Source organism: Erythranthe guttata, chromosome 4, assembly GCF_056151865.1.
Source record: "Erythranthe guttata isolate IM_541 chromosome 4, IM_541, whole genome shotgun sequence".
NCBI lineage: Eukaryota > Viridiplantae > Streptophyta > Magnoliopsida > Lamiales > Phrymaceae > Erythranthe > Erythranthe guttata.
This window is the reverse complement of record NC_142536.1, coordinates 17,091,115-17,108,675: the sequence shown is the minus strand read 5'-3', so window position 1 is coordinate 17,108,675 and position 17,561 is coordinate 17,091,115. Positions and strand designations below refer to the sequence as shown.

The window sequence follows — 17,561 nt, the reverse complement described above, 5'->3', positions numbered from 1 at the left end:
CCGACTAAGCGGGTAACAGTAGTCCATTATCTACTTAAGAGAGAGGGAAAAAAAATGAAAAAATGAAAAAAATAAATAAAACAGCAACATGAGTTTTATTAGATAGCAATATTCGAACTTAGAGATTTAAGAAAATAAGTACATACATGCATGTTCCATTTTTCAAGAAAATAATCAATTAGCTTCATTGAATGACTAACAATTTAAACAGTATTAAGAATAGACATAGACTTTAGGGAAATTTCTATCTTTTTTTCCGCTTCTCCTCTTGCATTTGCTTTACACAAGCCACAGCTAAAGCGTTACAGTCAACCAACTCAATACTTTGCCGAATATATAAATCCCGAGGAATCTCTTCTAGTTTTTGGCAGTTTTTCAAAGTTAAGTGCTCAAGACATCGAAAGGTCTTAAATCCGGCCGTCCGTTCAACCAGATCAGAGTCTTCAATTAAAAGTACCTCAAGCGATCGAAAAGCCTTATCTTGAGTTTCCCATTTTGCCCCTCGAAAGGCATAGCGTCGCAGTTTCAGCACTTTAAGACTCCACAATGAAGCAATCTTGCTTATATCTTCCCATGGATATCCAAACCCACTCAAACTCAACTTCAAAAGACCCGAATACATTTTAGTGCAAAGAGGAGCCGGTGGAACAACAACCTCAGACATCGGAATAGGATTCAATACAGCGCATTTGACTGATCTTATATGCCGTTTAGAAACAACTGGAAACCACAAACTTTTGAGTCTGCAAAATATAATAAAAATACAAGACAAGAAAATAGGGAACAAATAATTTATTAATCAAAACGATGTGGATTACAATCTCCGTAATTCCCCTGATTCTTCTCTCCTATTCTAATTTTGATTCAAGGGCTTAAAAGCTTGTTCTTGAATCGAACGAATGATTTCCAAACCACAAACTTTCGAGTCAGCAAAATATAATAAAAATAAAGGACAAGAAAATAGGGAACAAATAATTTATTAATCAAAACGATGTGGATTACAATCTCCGTAATTCCCCTGATTCTTCTCTCCTATTCTAATTTTGATTCAAGGGCTTAAAAGCTTGTTCTTGAATCGAACGAATGATTTCCAAACCACAAACTTTCGAGTCTGCAAAATATAATAAAAATACAAGACAAGAAAATAGGAACAAATAATTTATTAATCAAAACGACGTGGATTACAATCTCCGTAATTCCCGTAATTCTTCTCTCCTATTCTAATTTTGATTCAAGGGCTTAAAAGCTTGTTCTTGAATCGAACGAATGATTTCCAAACCACAAACTTCGAGTCTGCAAAATATAATAAAAATACAAGACAAGAAAATAGGGAACAAATAATTTATTAATCAAAACGATGTGGATTACAATCTCCGTAATTCCCCTGATTCTTCTCTCCTATTCTAATTTTGATTCAAGGGCTTAAAATTCTTCTCTCCTATTCTAATTTTGATTCAAGGGCTTAAAAGCTTGTTCTTGAATCGAACGAATGATTTCCCATCACGAACACCTCGAATTCAAATATGTTATGAATCCGAGGCGGAGGCTCGAGACGTGAGCTTGAGAGCTCGATATGTGTCTGTGTGAGTCTGTTTTTGCATGAGCTGGAGGCCTTCTTTTATAGGCACGAGCTAGGGTTTCTTGCCACAAGTTATAGTTTCTCGACTTGCAGCGTGGGCCGGACATTTTAAAGCCCAAATATGTTATGAAATTTAATTTTGAGACCTAATTAATAACTGATTTATTTTAGTTATTAATTAGTAATTATTTATCTCAAAATTTTGATGTCTACAACAACATCAAACCAGTTTAATGATTTAGCATCGTGATCATGCGCCAAACCGAATCGAATTCCTAACTTCGCTAAACGAGGGATTCTTTCAAGAATCTCCTTTGTACAACAATGGGGCATTACATCTAAAAGTGTTAGGACATTTGGCAAGATAGCGCCACAAGGATCTTCCGGTAGATTGCTTCCTGTGATCTGAAGATGCTTTAGTTCTTGCATATTCCATATCTCCTTCGGCAAATACGATAAATTTAGACAGGATTTAATGATGTTTAAATGTTGAAGGATAATCAAAAATTGAAGGTCACAAAGTTTGGATATGGAAGGAGGGATATTTCCGTCATAAGTGAGGGCAAGGCACCTTAGTTGAACTAGTTTGAGAACTTCCGTTGGGAACTCGTACATACGGATTGTAAGAGCATCAAATACCCTCAACAACCTTAAACGTTCCAGACATATTGGTAATGGATATTTGTGGTATGGACCAAAACAGAGGAGTGAGCGCGCGTTTGAAACGGGTGCTATCGACTTGAAAGCAAACAAAACGCTATTGTGGATGCACAGTCGGCGGTAGTGGTGTTTCGCACCCTTTTCTAAACTACTTATGACATGGGAAAAGCTGCTTCTCTATTTCAAATATGCCAAAGGACAGAATGTAGACCACAAGTTTTTGTATTGGTAATGAATGAAGTATAAGACGTAATGGATCTCTTCTCATTGACCATAACGAGGCTTCTGGAAACAAGCCCCTCCAATCATATTGTGTAAAAGGATTCTACGGTTCTTGATTAAGTAATTGGTTCGAGAAATCCCTCATATATCCACAGCTTGACAAGCTTGGAGCGGGAAATCTCATAGTTTTGAGGGAAAACTCCCATATAAAGAAAGCATGCTTTTAAATATTGAGGTAAGTATTCGTAGCTTGAAAATAGTACCTTTAATATTTGATCGTTTGCATCCATCAAAACTGAATTTTCTTTCTCTGCTACTTTTTTCCAATACTCTGGTTTCTTGTCGATTCCTGATAGGAGTTTAGCAACTATGACGATCAGAAGAGGAGGACCTTGACAATTTTCGGCGATCTTCTTTCCAGCTTTCTCGAGCTCACAAGGGCAAGGCATTTCGTCGAACACCTTGTGACGAAGAAGATCCCAACTTTCTTCTTTATTCAGTAACCGAATTTCATGAATAGCATCAGGGTTATAGTTAGCTACATGTTGTAGCCCAGTTGTGAGCAGGACTCGGCTTCTGTTTCTGTTGTTTGGAAGCAACCTGCTCAAATCTCCCACACCTGATTATTCCATACATCATCCAACACAATCAAGTATCTCTTGCCCTTGAAATTTGGGTACATCATTCTTTTCACGTCATACAATGATCTCAAACCTTCTTCCTTGAGCACGTCCTCAATCTCAGGATTCATTTGAGCTAGAATACTTTGCAAGATCGGTTTTAGCTCATACTTTTGGCCTACGTTGACAAAAGCTCGACAGTCAAAACGGCTCGAGATTAATGGATCTTCAAAAAGTTCCATAGCAAGAGTAGTTGATGAGTGTAGATATTACACTCAATACGCTTACTTTACGTGGATCTTTTGTTTAGATTTAATTATATTTGTGCTTTAATTGATTGATTTTGTGTTTTATAGGTGAAAAACGAGAATTAAGTGTCCATGAAGAAAAAAAGATCAAAAAGAAAGGAAAAAGTTGCAAATAAGGAAACAAATCAAATTGGAAGAAGGAATCTCGCCACAGCTTTGATAGTGTCCACCATTTCGAGCATATCTCTCTCATACGAACTCCGAATTAGGTGATTGTGCCGGCATTGGAAAGCTAATTTCAAGGGCTACAATTCATATTTACACAATATTCCAAAATTCGGACTCCAACATGGCACAAATCGACGAACAAATCCTGGTGGGGAAAAGTGGCGGAAATTGATTCCTATTAGGTTTCCACTACTTCCTTATCAAGAAAAGCCTATAAAAGCAACAAGTCTCTACACCACAAGGACGAAAATTTCACACCACAAAACGCGAAGAACGAAGATCAACGAAGACTCAAGCATAGTTTTTCTTATTTCTTTTATTTTTATTTTGTTAATCATAAGAATTACGAGTAGCTAAGCTTTTAATCTAGGATTTTATTTGAGCCCTATGTGGTGATTCAAACCTATTTTTCTAATATTATGCAAGTTTAAATTCCATGATTATTTCTTCTATTTGATCTTATTTAGCGCATGAACTTAGCTAATTTATGTTGCTATGTATTATTATTAGAATTGATTGACATATCGTTTTAATAATTAGAACAGGGATATAAGAGCATTCGAGTAGTTTTCACCGGATGAGTGTGTTAATTGCATGTATTATCGTAGATATATAGATAATACCTTAGGTAGCCGTTTACGAGACTTGTTATTTAATGCTTTATTCATAATTGGTTTGCATAGACATATAGTGAATCGGTTATAAATAATAGACTCATAATACACGCGACAGCGGGTTATGAGTAATTGAGTGTCTCGGGTTAATAATCGGGAATCGTAACTTGCATGATAGAGGTTTACTTGGTGACGAATTACCGCATAGGGGAAGATAAAATCCTAGATCCGTTTTTATATTGATATTTTCTCTTGTTTATTTGCTTTTATAATTAGTTTAATTTATTTAGTTGATTAAATTTGACAACCTTGCGTAGGCTGGATAAAAATCATAATTGTTAGAATTTGGTTCTTAGGATTAGATAATTTGAGTATTCCCTGTGGGATCGACATCCGACTCTCATGAGTCCACTTTTACTACTTTTTTGCGATACGTGCACTTGCATGTTAGGTATTCACACCAACAAGTTTTTGGCGCCGTTGCCGGGGAATACGACTAAATTATCTATTTATTCTAATATCAAATTTGAGCAATTTTTCTTACTTCAGCCATATAATTTTTTTTTTTTTTGTTTTTGTTTCATGTCTGGTTACAATGTTCGGGCACCTCAAACGGGATATGAATTGCTTCCATCTGACGAATACCTCCAAAGCACCTATGATATGCCTCCGTTTTGTTCGGCATGTGGTGGAAATCATTATTCCGATCAATGTTGGGGATCCCCAACAGCGATGAATTTCGACGAAATTACCAACGGATGTTATTGGAACACTTGCACCAACAACACATACGAGCAAAGCTTTCAAGACCAAGATTTGAAGGAGTTTCAACATAGAGAGCCACAATTTGATGATTTTCATAATTATTATCCAATGCAGCAGCAGCAGACCACTGATGAACAAGTTGATTTGGTATCCCTCATTGCCGAATTCATGAAGTCCACTTAAGCATCATTTCAAAACATGGAGATACAACTGGAAGAGATGACGCTCAAATTAAAATCTGAATCTCTTGAAAATATTCCAGACGAAATCGGCAATGGTTATATCAAAGAAAATTCGGGTGAAGTCTGCGGTGAGAAAAATCTTCTATGTCCGGAAAATAGTGTCGATGTGAGAGAAATAGAAATTACGAAGACACTTGAGCATGATGAATCTGAGAAGGAAGTCGAGCTAAATCACGAAGATGCCTCAGAACAAGAGAAGAAGGAGATGGATGTAATGATTGAAGATATTCTAGTTGTGGGCTCTGTCGTTGATCTAAATGTGGATTTGAAGGCATCAATAGTGGTTGATGAGAAGACTAATATTTTTGAGGTGGAGGTTATACGCAGACTGGAGATTTTTGTATACCGATTTGAGGGAGCGGGTGATGAAGATCCCATCTTGGCTTCGTACCGATTGATTACAACCAAAAAAGACTACAAGCTAAGGTGGACCGTGACATATTGCAGTGCTATCCATGCCTTGGTTGCAATTGAAGTGATAGTGCTCATGGATGGATGCGCAATCTACAAGGCTTTGGATTGGACATAACAATTTCAAGAAGCAAAGTCTGGCTGAAGACTTAAAATTTAGCCCTTCTCGGGAGGCAACCCGAGCTTTACTGTTTTCATATTTTTCTTTAATTTTATGTTTTATTTTTATTTTCATAGGCATGCATTCTAATTAATTTATTTGATTTCTTATTTTTAAGGTCGGAATTGCGATCGGGACAGTCATCCGAGAGACATAGAGGGCATCTTCGCAAGAGGAAAATCAGATTTCTTTCCCATAAATTCTCACACCCGAAGACAACGATTCCGACTAAATCAGGTGTTTTCTATCCTTAAACTTTGTGCTAATTTCGTTGAGGGCAACGAAAATTTTAAGTTTGGGGGTGAAAAAACATGTTTTTTTTTTTGTGCTTATTTATTTTAGTTTGCATGCATTAGGTTTTATTTATTTTTATTGCTTTTATCGTTTTTTCCGGAATAAAAAAAAAAAAAAAAACAATTGCTTGAGTCGAATGCATAGATGAGTTATAATGATGAGAGATGATCAATGTTTAATGATGAGATTGTTTGTTTTGTGTGATAACGATTACATGTTTGTTTAGCTTTCGATTCAACGGAACTTAGAAACGAATTATTGCTAGGAATCACACTTCGTGCATTGTTTTGGTTGAATGTTTTGTATTTTAAATTTGGAGTTAATTTGTGTTAGATCATGCTATGTTCGGTTTTAGACCTCACCTTAGGAAATTTATGATACGAAGTATTGAGTAGTGAGTGATTTGGGATATGATTTGGGCCTTCTTTGAACCGTTTGAGCCTTTCAAGCCGACCTTTTTATCGAAATTGTCATTAAAACCTTGATTTGAGCCTCGGAGAAAAGGTGTTCTTTCTTTTAGCCAAAGTGTATAAGGTAGAAAAGTGGAGATTTTTGAAAAATTAACCCTTGAAGTTCGGTCGAAATTTTTTATAAGGTCCTTCTTCTTCGAAAAAAAAAAGGACAAATATATATGCTTCTATATATATAAAAAAAAAAGAAAAAAAAGAAAAAAAAAAGAAAAAGAAAAGAGAAAAAGAAGAAGAAGAGAATAGAATGGAGAAGTAAGGACTAGTTGTTGAATTGTTTTGAAAGCTCGATCCATTGTCTTAAGAGCAAAAGTGGAGACTTTTGAACTCTTAAGAATCGAGTTTATTAAAGTCCTTAGAGGTGAATTCATTGTTTCAAACGCCTATCTTTCAAATTTTGGCGTAATCACCTCAATTCAAGAAGAATAGCCACATATACCCATATTTCCTACCTCGAACCAAATAGCCTAACAATTGAAAGCCAAAAAGCCCCAATGATCCCAATAGCTTAATGTTCGATATTAGTAGAGTAGAATATTTTGGTGAGTATTTGGAGTCAAACATATACATGTAAGCATAACTTTTTTCTATCTTTAATTTACAAATATTGGATGCTTGAAGCAATTGCAAGATTTGTGGTTTTTGGCTATGGTAAGTGACTAAGTGCTTTTGAATTTTGAGCTTGCGAATGCCTAAGAATTTTCATTATAATTACAAGTTCTGAAAACGTGAAGTTGGTTATTAATCTATGTGATAAGATGCGGTAGTTGAGTTTTTTGCTTACGATTAGATTTTGCTTGAGAACAAGCAAAAGTTCAAGTTTGGGGGTGTGTTGAGTGTAGATATTACACTCAATACGTTTACTTTACGTGGATCTTTTGTTTAGATTTAATTATATTTGTGCTTTAATTAATTGATTTTGTGTTTTATAGGTGAAAAACGAGAATTAAGTGTCCATGAAGAAAAAAAGATCAAAAAGAAAGGAAAAAGTTGCAAATAAGGAAACAAATCAAATTGGAAGAAGGAATCTCGCCACAGCTTTGATAGTGTCCACCATTTCGAGCATATCTCTCTCATACGAACTCCGAATTAGGTGATTGTGCCGGCATTGGAAAGCTAATTTCAAGGGCTACAATTCATATTTACACAATATTCCAAAATTCGGACTCCAACATGGCACAAATCGACGAACAAATCCTGGTGGGGAAAAGTGGCGGAAATTGATTCCTATTAGGTTTCCACTACTTCCTTATCAAGAAAAGCCTATAAAAGCAACAAGTCTCTACACCACAAGGACGAAAATTTCACACCACAAAACGCGAAGAACGAAGATCAACGAAGACTCAAGCATAGTTTTTCTTATTTCTTTTATTTTTATTTTGTTAATCATAAGAATTACGAGTAGCTAAGCTTTTAATCTAGGATTTTATTTGAGCCCTATGTGGTGATTCAAACCTATTTTTCTAATATTATGCAAGTTTAAATTCCATGATTATTTCTTCTATTTGATCTTATTTAGCGCATGAACTTAGCTAATTTATGTTGCTATGTATTATTATTAGAATTGATTGACATATCGTTTTAATAATTAGAACAGGGATATAAGAGCATTCGAGTAGTTTTCACCGGATGAGTGTGTTAATTGCATGTATTATCGTAGATATATAGATAATACCTTAGGTAGCCGTTTACGAGACTTGTTATTTAATGCTTTATTCTTAATTGGTTTGCATAGACATATAGTGAATCGGTTATAAATAATAGACTCATAATACACGCGACAGCGGGTTATGAGTAATTGAGTGTCTCGGGTTAATAATCGGGAATCGTAACTTGCATGATAGAGGTTTAATAATTGATGACGAATTACCGCATAGGGGATGATAAAATCCTAGATCCGTTTTTATATTCATATTTTCTCTTGTTTATTTGCTTTTATAATTAGTTTAATTTATTTAGTTGATTAAATTTGACAACCTTGCGTAGGCTGGATAAAAATCATAATTGTTAGGATTTGGTTCTTAGGATTAGATAATTTGAGTATTCCCTGTGGGATCGACATCCAACTCTCACGAGTCCACTTTTACTACTTTTTTGCGATACGTGCACTTGCGTGTTAGGTATTCACACCAACAAGTTTTTGGCGCCGTTGCCGGGGAATACGACTAAATTGTCTATTTATTCTAATATCAAATTTGAGCAATTTTTCTTACTTCAGCCATTTAAAGGGAGGAGAGAATTTCTGGAGAGAGAAAAGAACCCTTGTATTCAATTGGGGAATACTAATATGACAAAATGCACTTCATCCCTACAAATTTCTCATTTTCGCATTTTCCCACAAAAAAATAAAAAAATTGGATAAATCGCCTTAAAAATATTATTTTGGTTGCACTTTGCCCCATAAGCCTATTTTTAGTGGGCATTGTGCAACAAAAATAACAATTTAAAGAGGCAATGTGCAAAAAGATAGTGTTTTAAGGGGTAACGTGCAACAAAAATAACATATAAAAAGGGCCACATGGAACAAATATACTCAATTAAGATGAATAATCCATCAAAAAAATTCTATGTGGATAATGCGCAACAAGAATAAAATTTGAAAGAGACATTCACTTTTTAAAATTTTGAGGGGGTAAAGTGCAAAAAATAGAAATTTTTAGGAGGTGGTGTGCAATTTGCCCTAAAATTAATTAACTAACGATTTAAACAAAAGAATTGACATAGACTTCTTGTTTTTGTTGTTGCAGCTGTCTATTCTTCTGTTTAAATGGTTGGTTAATTAATTTTATTGGGGAAAATTACATTTTTCGTCCTCATACTTTACTCACTTTTCCAAAACTATCCCTAAACATTTTGGAGTTACAATAGTAGTCCTTAATCATGTCATTTTTTGACAGAATTGGTCCACCGTTAATTTTTGCCGTTAAGTTGGATGGAAAATGACATGTGCCTCTCACATGCCTTCAATTTACAACACTACATGAAAATGGACTTTCAACAACACGCATTGAATCTTGTTAAAACATATTTTTTTTTAATTATTATTTTTAATTAATTAATATAAAAACGAAATCACGTAAATTCCAAAAAAATCAACTCATTCCGAAAATATTGTTTAAAAAATCAAAATATAGTTTAAAATTTTAAAATATTGTTCCAAAATCGGCATTTTGGGAATTCAATTAAAATATATCGTTTCTAACCAAAATAAAAAAAACCCGATAGGAATTGGGGAATTAGAAATATCCATTCCAATTTTCACCTCTAGTCAATTCCAAAAATCCCAATTGTGAGACAATATGTCGAGTTTTAAATCATTCAATATGAGTGAAAATTGGAAAGGAGTTTTCTTATGCCGCCTAGTTTGATCGAATTTTTATTTTATTTTAAAATAATATTTTCATTCAATTTCCAAAAAAATCCGATTTTAACTTATTTCTTTAGACAATATTAAGATTTTGTAAACAATATTTCTGAATTTATTTTGAAAAAAAATATCGAGTTTTAGATTATTACATAAGGGTGAAATTTGGAACGGAGTTTTCTTACTCCGCCTATTACGATCAGATTTTTATTTTATTTAAAACAATAATTTTCATTTGGATTCAAGAAATTCCGGTTTTAAAACATTATATTATTATTTTATACAATACTTCTAAAAATATTTGGAAATAATATATCGAGTTTTACATTATTAAATTAGGGTGAAGATTCAAATAGAGGTTTCTTATCCCACCTATTCGGATCGAATTTTTATTTTATTTTGAAACAATGTTTTCATTTGAATTCCGAAAATCTTAATTTTGAAAGCAATATTTCATTTTTTTTAAACAATGTTTCAATTGTTTAAATATTATTTCTCAAAATATTTTAAAACAATATATATCGATTTTGCTTTTTTGGATGTTATATAATTTCGAATTTCAATCAAGTTTTAATTATGAAAAATATGTTTTAACAAGACGCAATGCGTGTTGTTGAAAGTCCATTTTCATGTAGTGTTGTAAATTGAAGGCATGTGAGAGGCACATGTCATTTTCCATCCAACTTAACGGCAAAAATTAACGGCGGACCAATTCTGTCAAAAAATGGCATGATTAAGGACTACTATTGTAACTCCAAAATGTTTAGGGACAGTTTTGAAAAAGTGGGTAAAGTATGAGGACGAAAAATGTAATTTTCCCATTTTATTGTAATAAAATTTATTGGAATGAATAAATTATTTTCTTGAAGAATGGAACATGTTGCTCAGAGCGGTTCGAGGCCAGAGTTTCGATTTTAATCAATTTTATTGTAATAAATATTGGGAAATTTTCAGTTTACATCCCTCAAGTTTGTAACAATTTCACATTTGGCCCCTCATGTTCACAGAAAACACATTTGGTCCCTTATGTTTCAATAATTTGACATTTTTGGTCATTTTCGTCAATGTACCGTTAGTCCGTCAGTTACGGTAGTGATGGGCCCATGTTTGATTCCGTTAGTTTTGATGGAAAATTGACGAAAATGACTAAAAATGTTGAATTTTTTAAACAATAGGGACCAAATGTGTTTTTTTGTGAATATGGGGACCAAATGTGAAATCGGTGTAAACTTGAGGGGTGAAAATTATATTTTTCCCAATAAACATTTTTTTTTCGATAAATAATATTAATCTTTTTTTTTTTTGAATAAATATTGATCTTGTTTGTACTTGGTTTTGTATTTTGTATTGTTTTTGGAGTTTAATTAAAGCTCTAAGTTCGAATATTGCTACCTAATAACAACTATGTTGCTGTTTTATTATTTATTTTTAATGTTTTTAAAAAGAGTACAAACTAGATCACATTTCACGAAATCTAGATGACTATGTTGAATTTGGCACCATAAAGGTGGAGGTCTAAGAAAAAATCATAGTTGATGGGGGTAGATGTAATTATCCAAACAAGAGGGGGGTTTTTGTAATTTGACCATACCTCAGGGGTGTTTGTAATTTACCCTTATTTTTTTAATATTTTTTTTGTCTTAACCAAACAACGGACTACCATTATTCAATAACAACTACACATTATTTTAGAACCTAGCTTTGTTTCATGTGGTTGGACTTGGTCTGAAATCTGAATCGAAATATAGAATGACAATTATTAGGTGGAGACAAACAAACAAATAAATAGAATATGTAAAATTCCATACCAAACAATCAATGTATAATAAAAGATAGGACAAAATGCAATTCACCTCTATAATTTTTATTTTTTTTGCACCTTCCTCCCTAAAAATTCAAAAAAGGGATAACCCCTTCGTAATATTGTTTTAATTGCACTTTGCCCCAAAAGCCAATTACAAGTGGGCATTGTGCACCAAAACTAAAATCTTAAAGGGGCAACGTACAAAAAAAAAATTAGGGGCATTGTACAACAAAAACACTCGATTCCGGAAAACAGTCCATTGAAATTTTGCTATGGGGAGAATAACATTTTGAAGGAGGACATTCATTTTTTTAAATTTAGAGGGGGTAAAGTGCGAAAAATAGAAATTTACAGGGGGCAACGTGCAATTTGTCCTAAAAATAAGATAAATTATGGTTAGCTCTCTTGTTTGAAATCAAGAAATCTGTTGTTCGATATCTTCCAGTTTCGGTGCCAAGAGAAAGAACAATCAATGGCTTATGCTGCCGTGATTTCTCTCCGGCAAACGATAGACCGCCTTCTAAACTCTCCCCAAATCTCGATTCTTCCTCCTTTTACAGAGTTCATAGATTTCGAAACCTTAAAAGAACAAGAAGAAAGAATGGATAGCAGCTCAAGATCGTTGTCTGAAGTTCTTCACCAAATGCTGGGTGTGGACAGCAGCCATGAAAGAGGATCCCGAAAGAAGTTCTTACCGGAAATCCTCGAATTCGATTCTTTACAAGAATGTCTTCGAAGATTGGATGACAGCACCAGCAGCAGCACTAGTCAAAGGATATATTCCCTCGATGTACAGATCAGAGAAGCAGCATATAAATTGGAGGATAAAATTGAATCCCATGTCTTAAATCAGTTTCTCCTCTCACAATCTGATGGCCCGCAATTGTTGTTCTCCTTGGATTTGCAGGAAGTAAAACAAGATATCGATTCCTACACCCGAAAGACGACGAAACTGAAAGATGAGTACGTTAAAGAATTAAGCAACGACTCGTTGGCAGAAGAAGAAGAAGAAGAAGATGATGATGATGATTCTGTTTCATCAAGAACAGAGTTTGGTGGAAAAAAGTCAACTTTGGTTGGATTATCCGATGAAATTATCTCTTGCGTATACACGATTGTGCATCAGTTGTCAAAGGAACTCGAAATCGTCTCGCTAGTCGGGATGGCGGGAATTGGTAAGACTACTCTTGCTATTGAAATCTTTGACCATCCAGCGATTCTTCAACATTTCCATCATCGTGCGTGGGTGAAAGTAGGGCCAAAGTATCAACTCAAAGATATCCTTCGTAGCATTCTAGCACAAGTGAATCTTGGCTATGATCATAAAACGCTTATGGAAGAAGGAGATGGTGAATTAGCCGACTTGAAAAGGGTGACGAGAAAAAGTTTGATGGGTAGGAGATACCTCATTGTGTTGGATGATGTGTGGAAGAGGGTAGTTTGGGATGAGTTGAAAAAGTTATTACCGAAAAAAAGAATCGGCAACCGAGTTTTGCTAACGACTCGGCTACAGGAAGTCGCTCACTCTGCTAGCTTTGTTAATACCTTTGAAAAATCCTTTATGAAGAAAGAACAAAGTTGGGATCTTCTTCGTGAGAAGGTGTTTGGTGATGAAGAATCGTGCTCGTACGAACTTGAGATAGCAGGAAAGAAGATTGCCGAGAAATGTGAAGGTCTTCCTCTTACAATCGTCGCAGTTGCTGATATCCTGTCCAAATCCGAAAAGACTGTGAAGTACTGGAACAAGGTAGCTGAGAAACAAAATTCTGTTTTCTTTGATGCATACGAGAAAATTTCAAAGGTACTACTTCCAAGCTACATTTACTTGCCTCAACATTTAAAACCATGCTTTCTCTATATGGGAGCTTTCCCTCAAGATTATGATATAGCGCTCTCGAAACTCATCAACTTATGGAGCGCCGAGGCGTTTCTTGAAGTAAAGCCGTTCGAGACTTCAGAATATTTAGCTTGGGAATGTTTGAGGGGTTTTGTCTCCAAAAATGTTGCTATGGTTCGCAAGAGAACCTCCCTCAATGGAATCAAAAGTTGCGGCCTCCATTCCGCCTTTTGGCATCTATGCCTCAGAGAAGCAAGGAGGAACAAGTTTTTACACGTCTTAACTAGTTATGCCGATGGTTTAGCACAAGATATAGAAAACCAACGCCGATTGTGCATTCACAACAACGTTTTGTTCGGTATCAAAGACGTGCACAATTCAATGGCGTCTGTTTCAACTACACGTTCTCTTTTATGTACCGGTCCATATCATCAATACTCGGTACCGGTATGTTCCGAATTGAGGTTGCTCAGGGTATTGGACGCTCTTACAATCCGTTTCTACGAGTTCCCAATTGAAGTGTTGAAACTAATTCAACTAAGGTATCTTGCCCTCACTTATAATGGAATACTCCCTCCTTCCATATCCAAACTCTGGAAACTTGAGTACTTGATTGTTCATCGACATTTTTGCATCGTAAAATCCGGTGGGAACTATTCATCGTATCTACCTATGGAGATATGGGATATGAAAGAATTGAAGCATCTTGAGGTCACTGGAAGAAACCTACCAAATCCTAGTGAAGGGTCTATGTTACCGAACCTCTTAACACTTTTAGATGTGAGTCCTCAGAGTTGTACGAAAGATGTTTTTGAAGGAATGCCGAATCTACAAAAACTAGGAATTCGAATCGAATTTGCGCCTGATGCTTCTGAATCCTCGAACTGCTTCGATCATGTTTCTCATCTCAATGAACTAAAATCACTTAAATGTGTCGTTGTGAATCCCGTGTTCGAGACTAAGGTTGTTGCTCCTCCTAAATTTTCAATTTTTCCCGAACGTCTTAAAAAGTTAAGTTTGAGTGGTTTTGGATATCCGTGGGAAGATATGCACAAGATTGCTTTGCTGCCTAATCTTGAAGTGCTCAAGTTACAATGCCATGCGTTTCGAGGCTCCATATGGGAAATGCATGGCTCGGCATTATTCCGAGAGCTTAGATACCTTCTAGTTGAAGACAGTGATTTGGTGCATTGGACGGCCGAAGATGGCAGCTTCCCATGGCTTAAGCGCCTAAGCATAAAACACTGCTACAAGTTAGAACGAATTCCTCGGAGGCTATTTACGTACGGATTTCTCGAATTGATTGAGGTCGTTGACTGCAATCCTTCAGTTGTGAATGTTGCATTGGAAATAGAAGAGAGTAGAGAAAAGAGAAACGATTATATTGACGTTCGCATCCGTTCATCATGGGAAGATTGAGTCACGACTGGCAATATATATAATGGTTCAAAAGTTTTTGTAAGTTCGAATCCGCCCCTTTTTGGGGTTCTTTTGGATATTTCAGAAGTTGTAGCCTTTCTTTAAGAGTTTTTAGTTATCTTCTTTTTGTGTAATAGACTTTTTAGGAGTTCTTCTGATTTTTTATTGCCATTGTAGGGGGTATATTTTTTCCTTCTGTGGGCGCACAAGGTTTTAACGAGGCCCCAAAAACTTTTACTCATAATGGAATGATAAAAATCTTGGGCAAATTACGGCTACCCCTGAGGTATGGCCAAATTATGAAAAACTCCTTTTCTTTGGGTAATTACACCCACCTCTCCTTTTTAATATTTTTACATAAAATTTATGTAATTCGGTTATTTACCGAACCAAATCGTATATTCAGTTTGGTAAACGGTATGAAATGTTGGCGTACCGAAATTTTAGTTCGGATTTACCGATTTAACATCCCTAAGTTTACCTCTGGAGGGATATTTTCGTAAGATAATACATAGTTGAGGGGTGGCTGTAATTACCCAAACAGGAGACGGGTTTTTGTAATTTGGCCATAACTCTGGAGTAATTTGCCCTAAAATCTTTTGGCAAAAGAAAAATCTACTTGTATTGCATTTAATTAATTGCAAGATATGAATAGCGTTAACTTGGTTTTTATTTGTGGATAATTTTTGGTTGATCTTTTAATTAGTGGACTGGATGTAAGTTAAGAAACACATGAGCGAGGAGATGTCCATTTGTGACAGAAACAAAACAAATCAACCAATATTTCTAAATATCGATTGTGGAGATCGATATATCGGCCGCCATATCGGTGGCGGACATAAACCTTTATGATATTTGTGTGGCGGTTTTGAAAATCGGTTTTTTGACGGTGAGCGGTTCGAGGCGGTCTGTGGTGGTTTGTGGCGGGTCAAACTTCGAGCGATATATCGAAAAAAATATTTTTTTCTAATTTATTTATTTATTTTTTATTACGAGGAAAATAGAGTGTTTATTATTATTGTTTTTTTTTTTTCATTTCCAACCATTATCTCTTTCAATCAAACCCAAACTCAGCGACCCCGTAAGAAAAACTTGGCCTAAAAAAAACCGATTTATTTCCGATATATCTCCGATTAATCACCGCCGCACCGTTTATCGTGTGGCGGTCCCGAACCGCCTCGGACCCAATAACCGATATTTAGAACCTTGATATTTACCAAGGCCTACCGAATTGGTCCAGGTTAGAGGCGTTCATTCAGTCATATTGTATCGGAATTTCGGTAAACCAAAAGTTCGGTACTTTAAAAATTTGTACCATTTACCATACCGAACTATTTGGTTTTGTACGGTTATGTACCGAGTTAATTCAGTTTTTATGTTTCGCTACCAGTAAAACCAAAAATATATTTTAATATTTAAAAAAAATATATTTCAATAATCGGCCCTCAAAACAAAACTGGATTATCAATAGAGGTTAATTTGTAAATAATGGAAAAATTATCAATTTAAAAGTTTTTTATAATTTGTTATAATCTTAAAAAAATTAAGATAAATGAAAAAAATACATATTAATTAAATATTTCGGTATTCGGTACGATACGGTATACCAGGCATCAATACCATATACCGCACTGAATACCGAAATTTCAAAAAAAATTTACCGAATACCAAACTGAATTTTCGATTCGGTGTTTGACACGTACAGAATTTTCGGTTAAGTTCGGTTGGTTTACTGGCCGAGTGAACACCCTTAGTCCGGGTCCAGACTCGCAAAATTGACTTATTTATGAATTTTCCCTTTTTTTGCTTTTATGTAATTGTAATTAATGTGATGAAATTTCAAGCTCTCAGTCTCAACTTTGCACAACCAGTAGTAACTAGCAAGACTAGTTGATTAACGGCCAACTGTCCTGGCATTTAATGTCATTTCATATTCTCAACCATATTTTCATTTAAAAAAGAAAAAAAAGAAAAAAGAAGGAAAATTATAGGTTGGATCTGGATTAATAGTTTTGAACATGGAAGACAAAAGAAAAGGTCTCTCGCAAGAATTTAGTATAGTTGTTGGGCAATGAATGAAAAGATATATTCCTATGGGGAAGAGTTGTTCCTTACTTCTTAAGTGAAATTTGTGTGAGATCTCCTGTGTTTGTCTTGTCTGTTCGAGAGAGAGAGAGAGAGAGAGAGAGAGAGAGAGAGAGAGAGAGAGAGAGAGAGAGAGAGAGAGAGAGAGAGAGAGAGAGAGAGAGAGAGAGAGAGAGAGAGAGAGAGAGAGAGAGAGAGATGGCTTATGCTGCTGTTTGTTGTATTGAGCAGACACTTAAGCGCCTTTTAAATTCTTCACATATTTCGATTGTTCAAACTTCATCCCCACAAATAATTAGCCTTTTGTACGAGGAGATTCTTTCCTTACGAGAAGCTCTCAGAGAATTCGATGAATGCCGGATCATTGTTGACATGAAGATGGTGAAAACTTTGGAAGCAGAAATCATAGATGTTGTATACAAATTCGAAGATGTAATCGACCTCCATATCTCAAATCAGTTCCATTCACTACAATCTGACGAAGAGACCGATCATCCTCCATTAATGGTACACTCATTAGATGTGCAGGAAATAAAGCAAGA

At 35.1% G+C, this 17,561-nt stretch overlaps 2 protein-coding genes across 2 annotated transcripts; one reads left to right on the top strand and one right to left on the bottom strand.

Annotated features, from left to right (window-relative positions):
• Positions 1–232: 232 nt before the first annotated feature.
• Positions 233–3,329, bottom strand: LOC148771294 (putative late blight resistance protein homolog R1A-10; the record flags this gene model as incomplete). The annotated part of the gene is made up of 5 exons (XM_088817579.1): positions 233–743; positions 1,104–1,111; positions 1,799–2,416; positions 2,587–3,086; positions 3,176–3,329. Coding segments are annotated over 5 exons (1,779 nt in total), but the record flags the coding sequence as incomplete, so codon positions are not given.
• Positions 3,330–12,018: 8,689 nt separating this feature from the next.
• LOC105950390 (putative late blight resistance protein homolog R1A-10) lies at positions 12,019–15,241 on the top strand. Its single transcript, XM_012973737.2, has one exon. It carries the CDS (start codon positions 12,151–12,153, stop codon positions 14,932–14,934), a length of 2,784 nt encoding a protein of 927 aa, XP_012829191.2. The 5' UTR covers positions 12,019–12,150; the 3' UTR covers positions 14,935–15,241.
• Positions 15,242–17,561: the final 2,320 nt, after the last annotated feature.

Excerpts from the sequence above, each read along its gene's own strand:
- LOC105950390 (XM_012973737.2), top strand. The coding sequence starts at position 12,151 with ATGGCTTATGCTGCCGTGATTTCTCTCCGGCAAACGATAGACCGCCTT.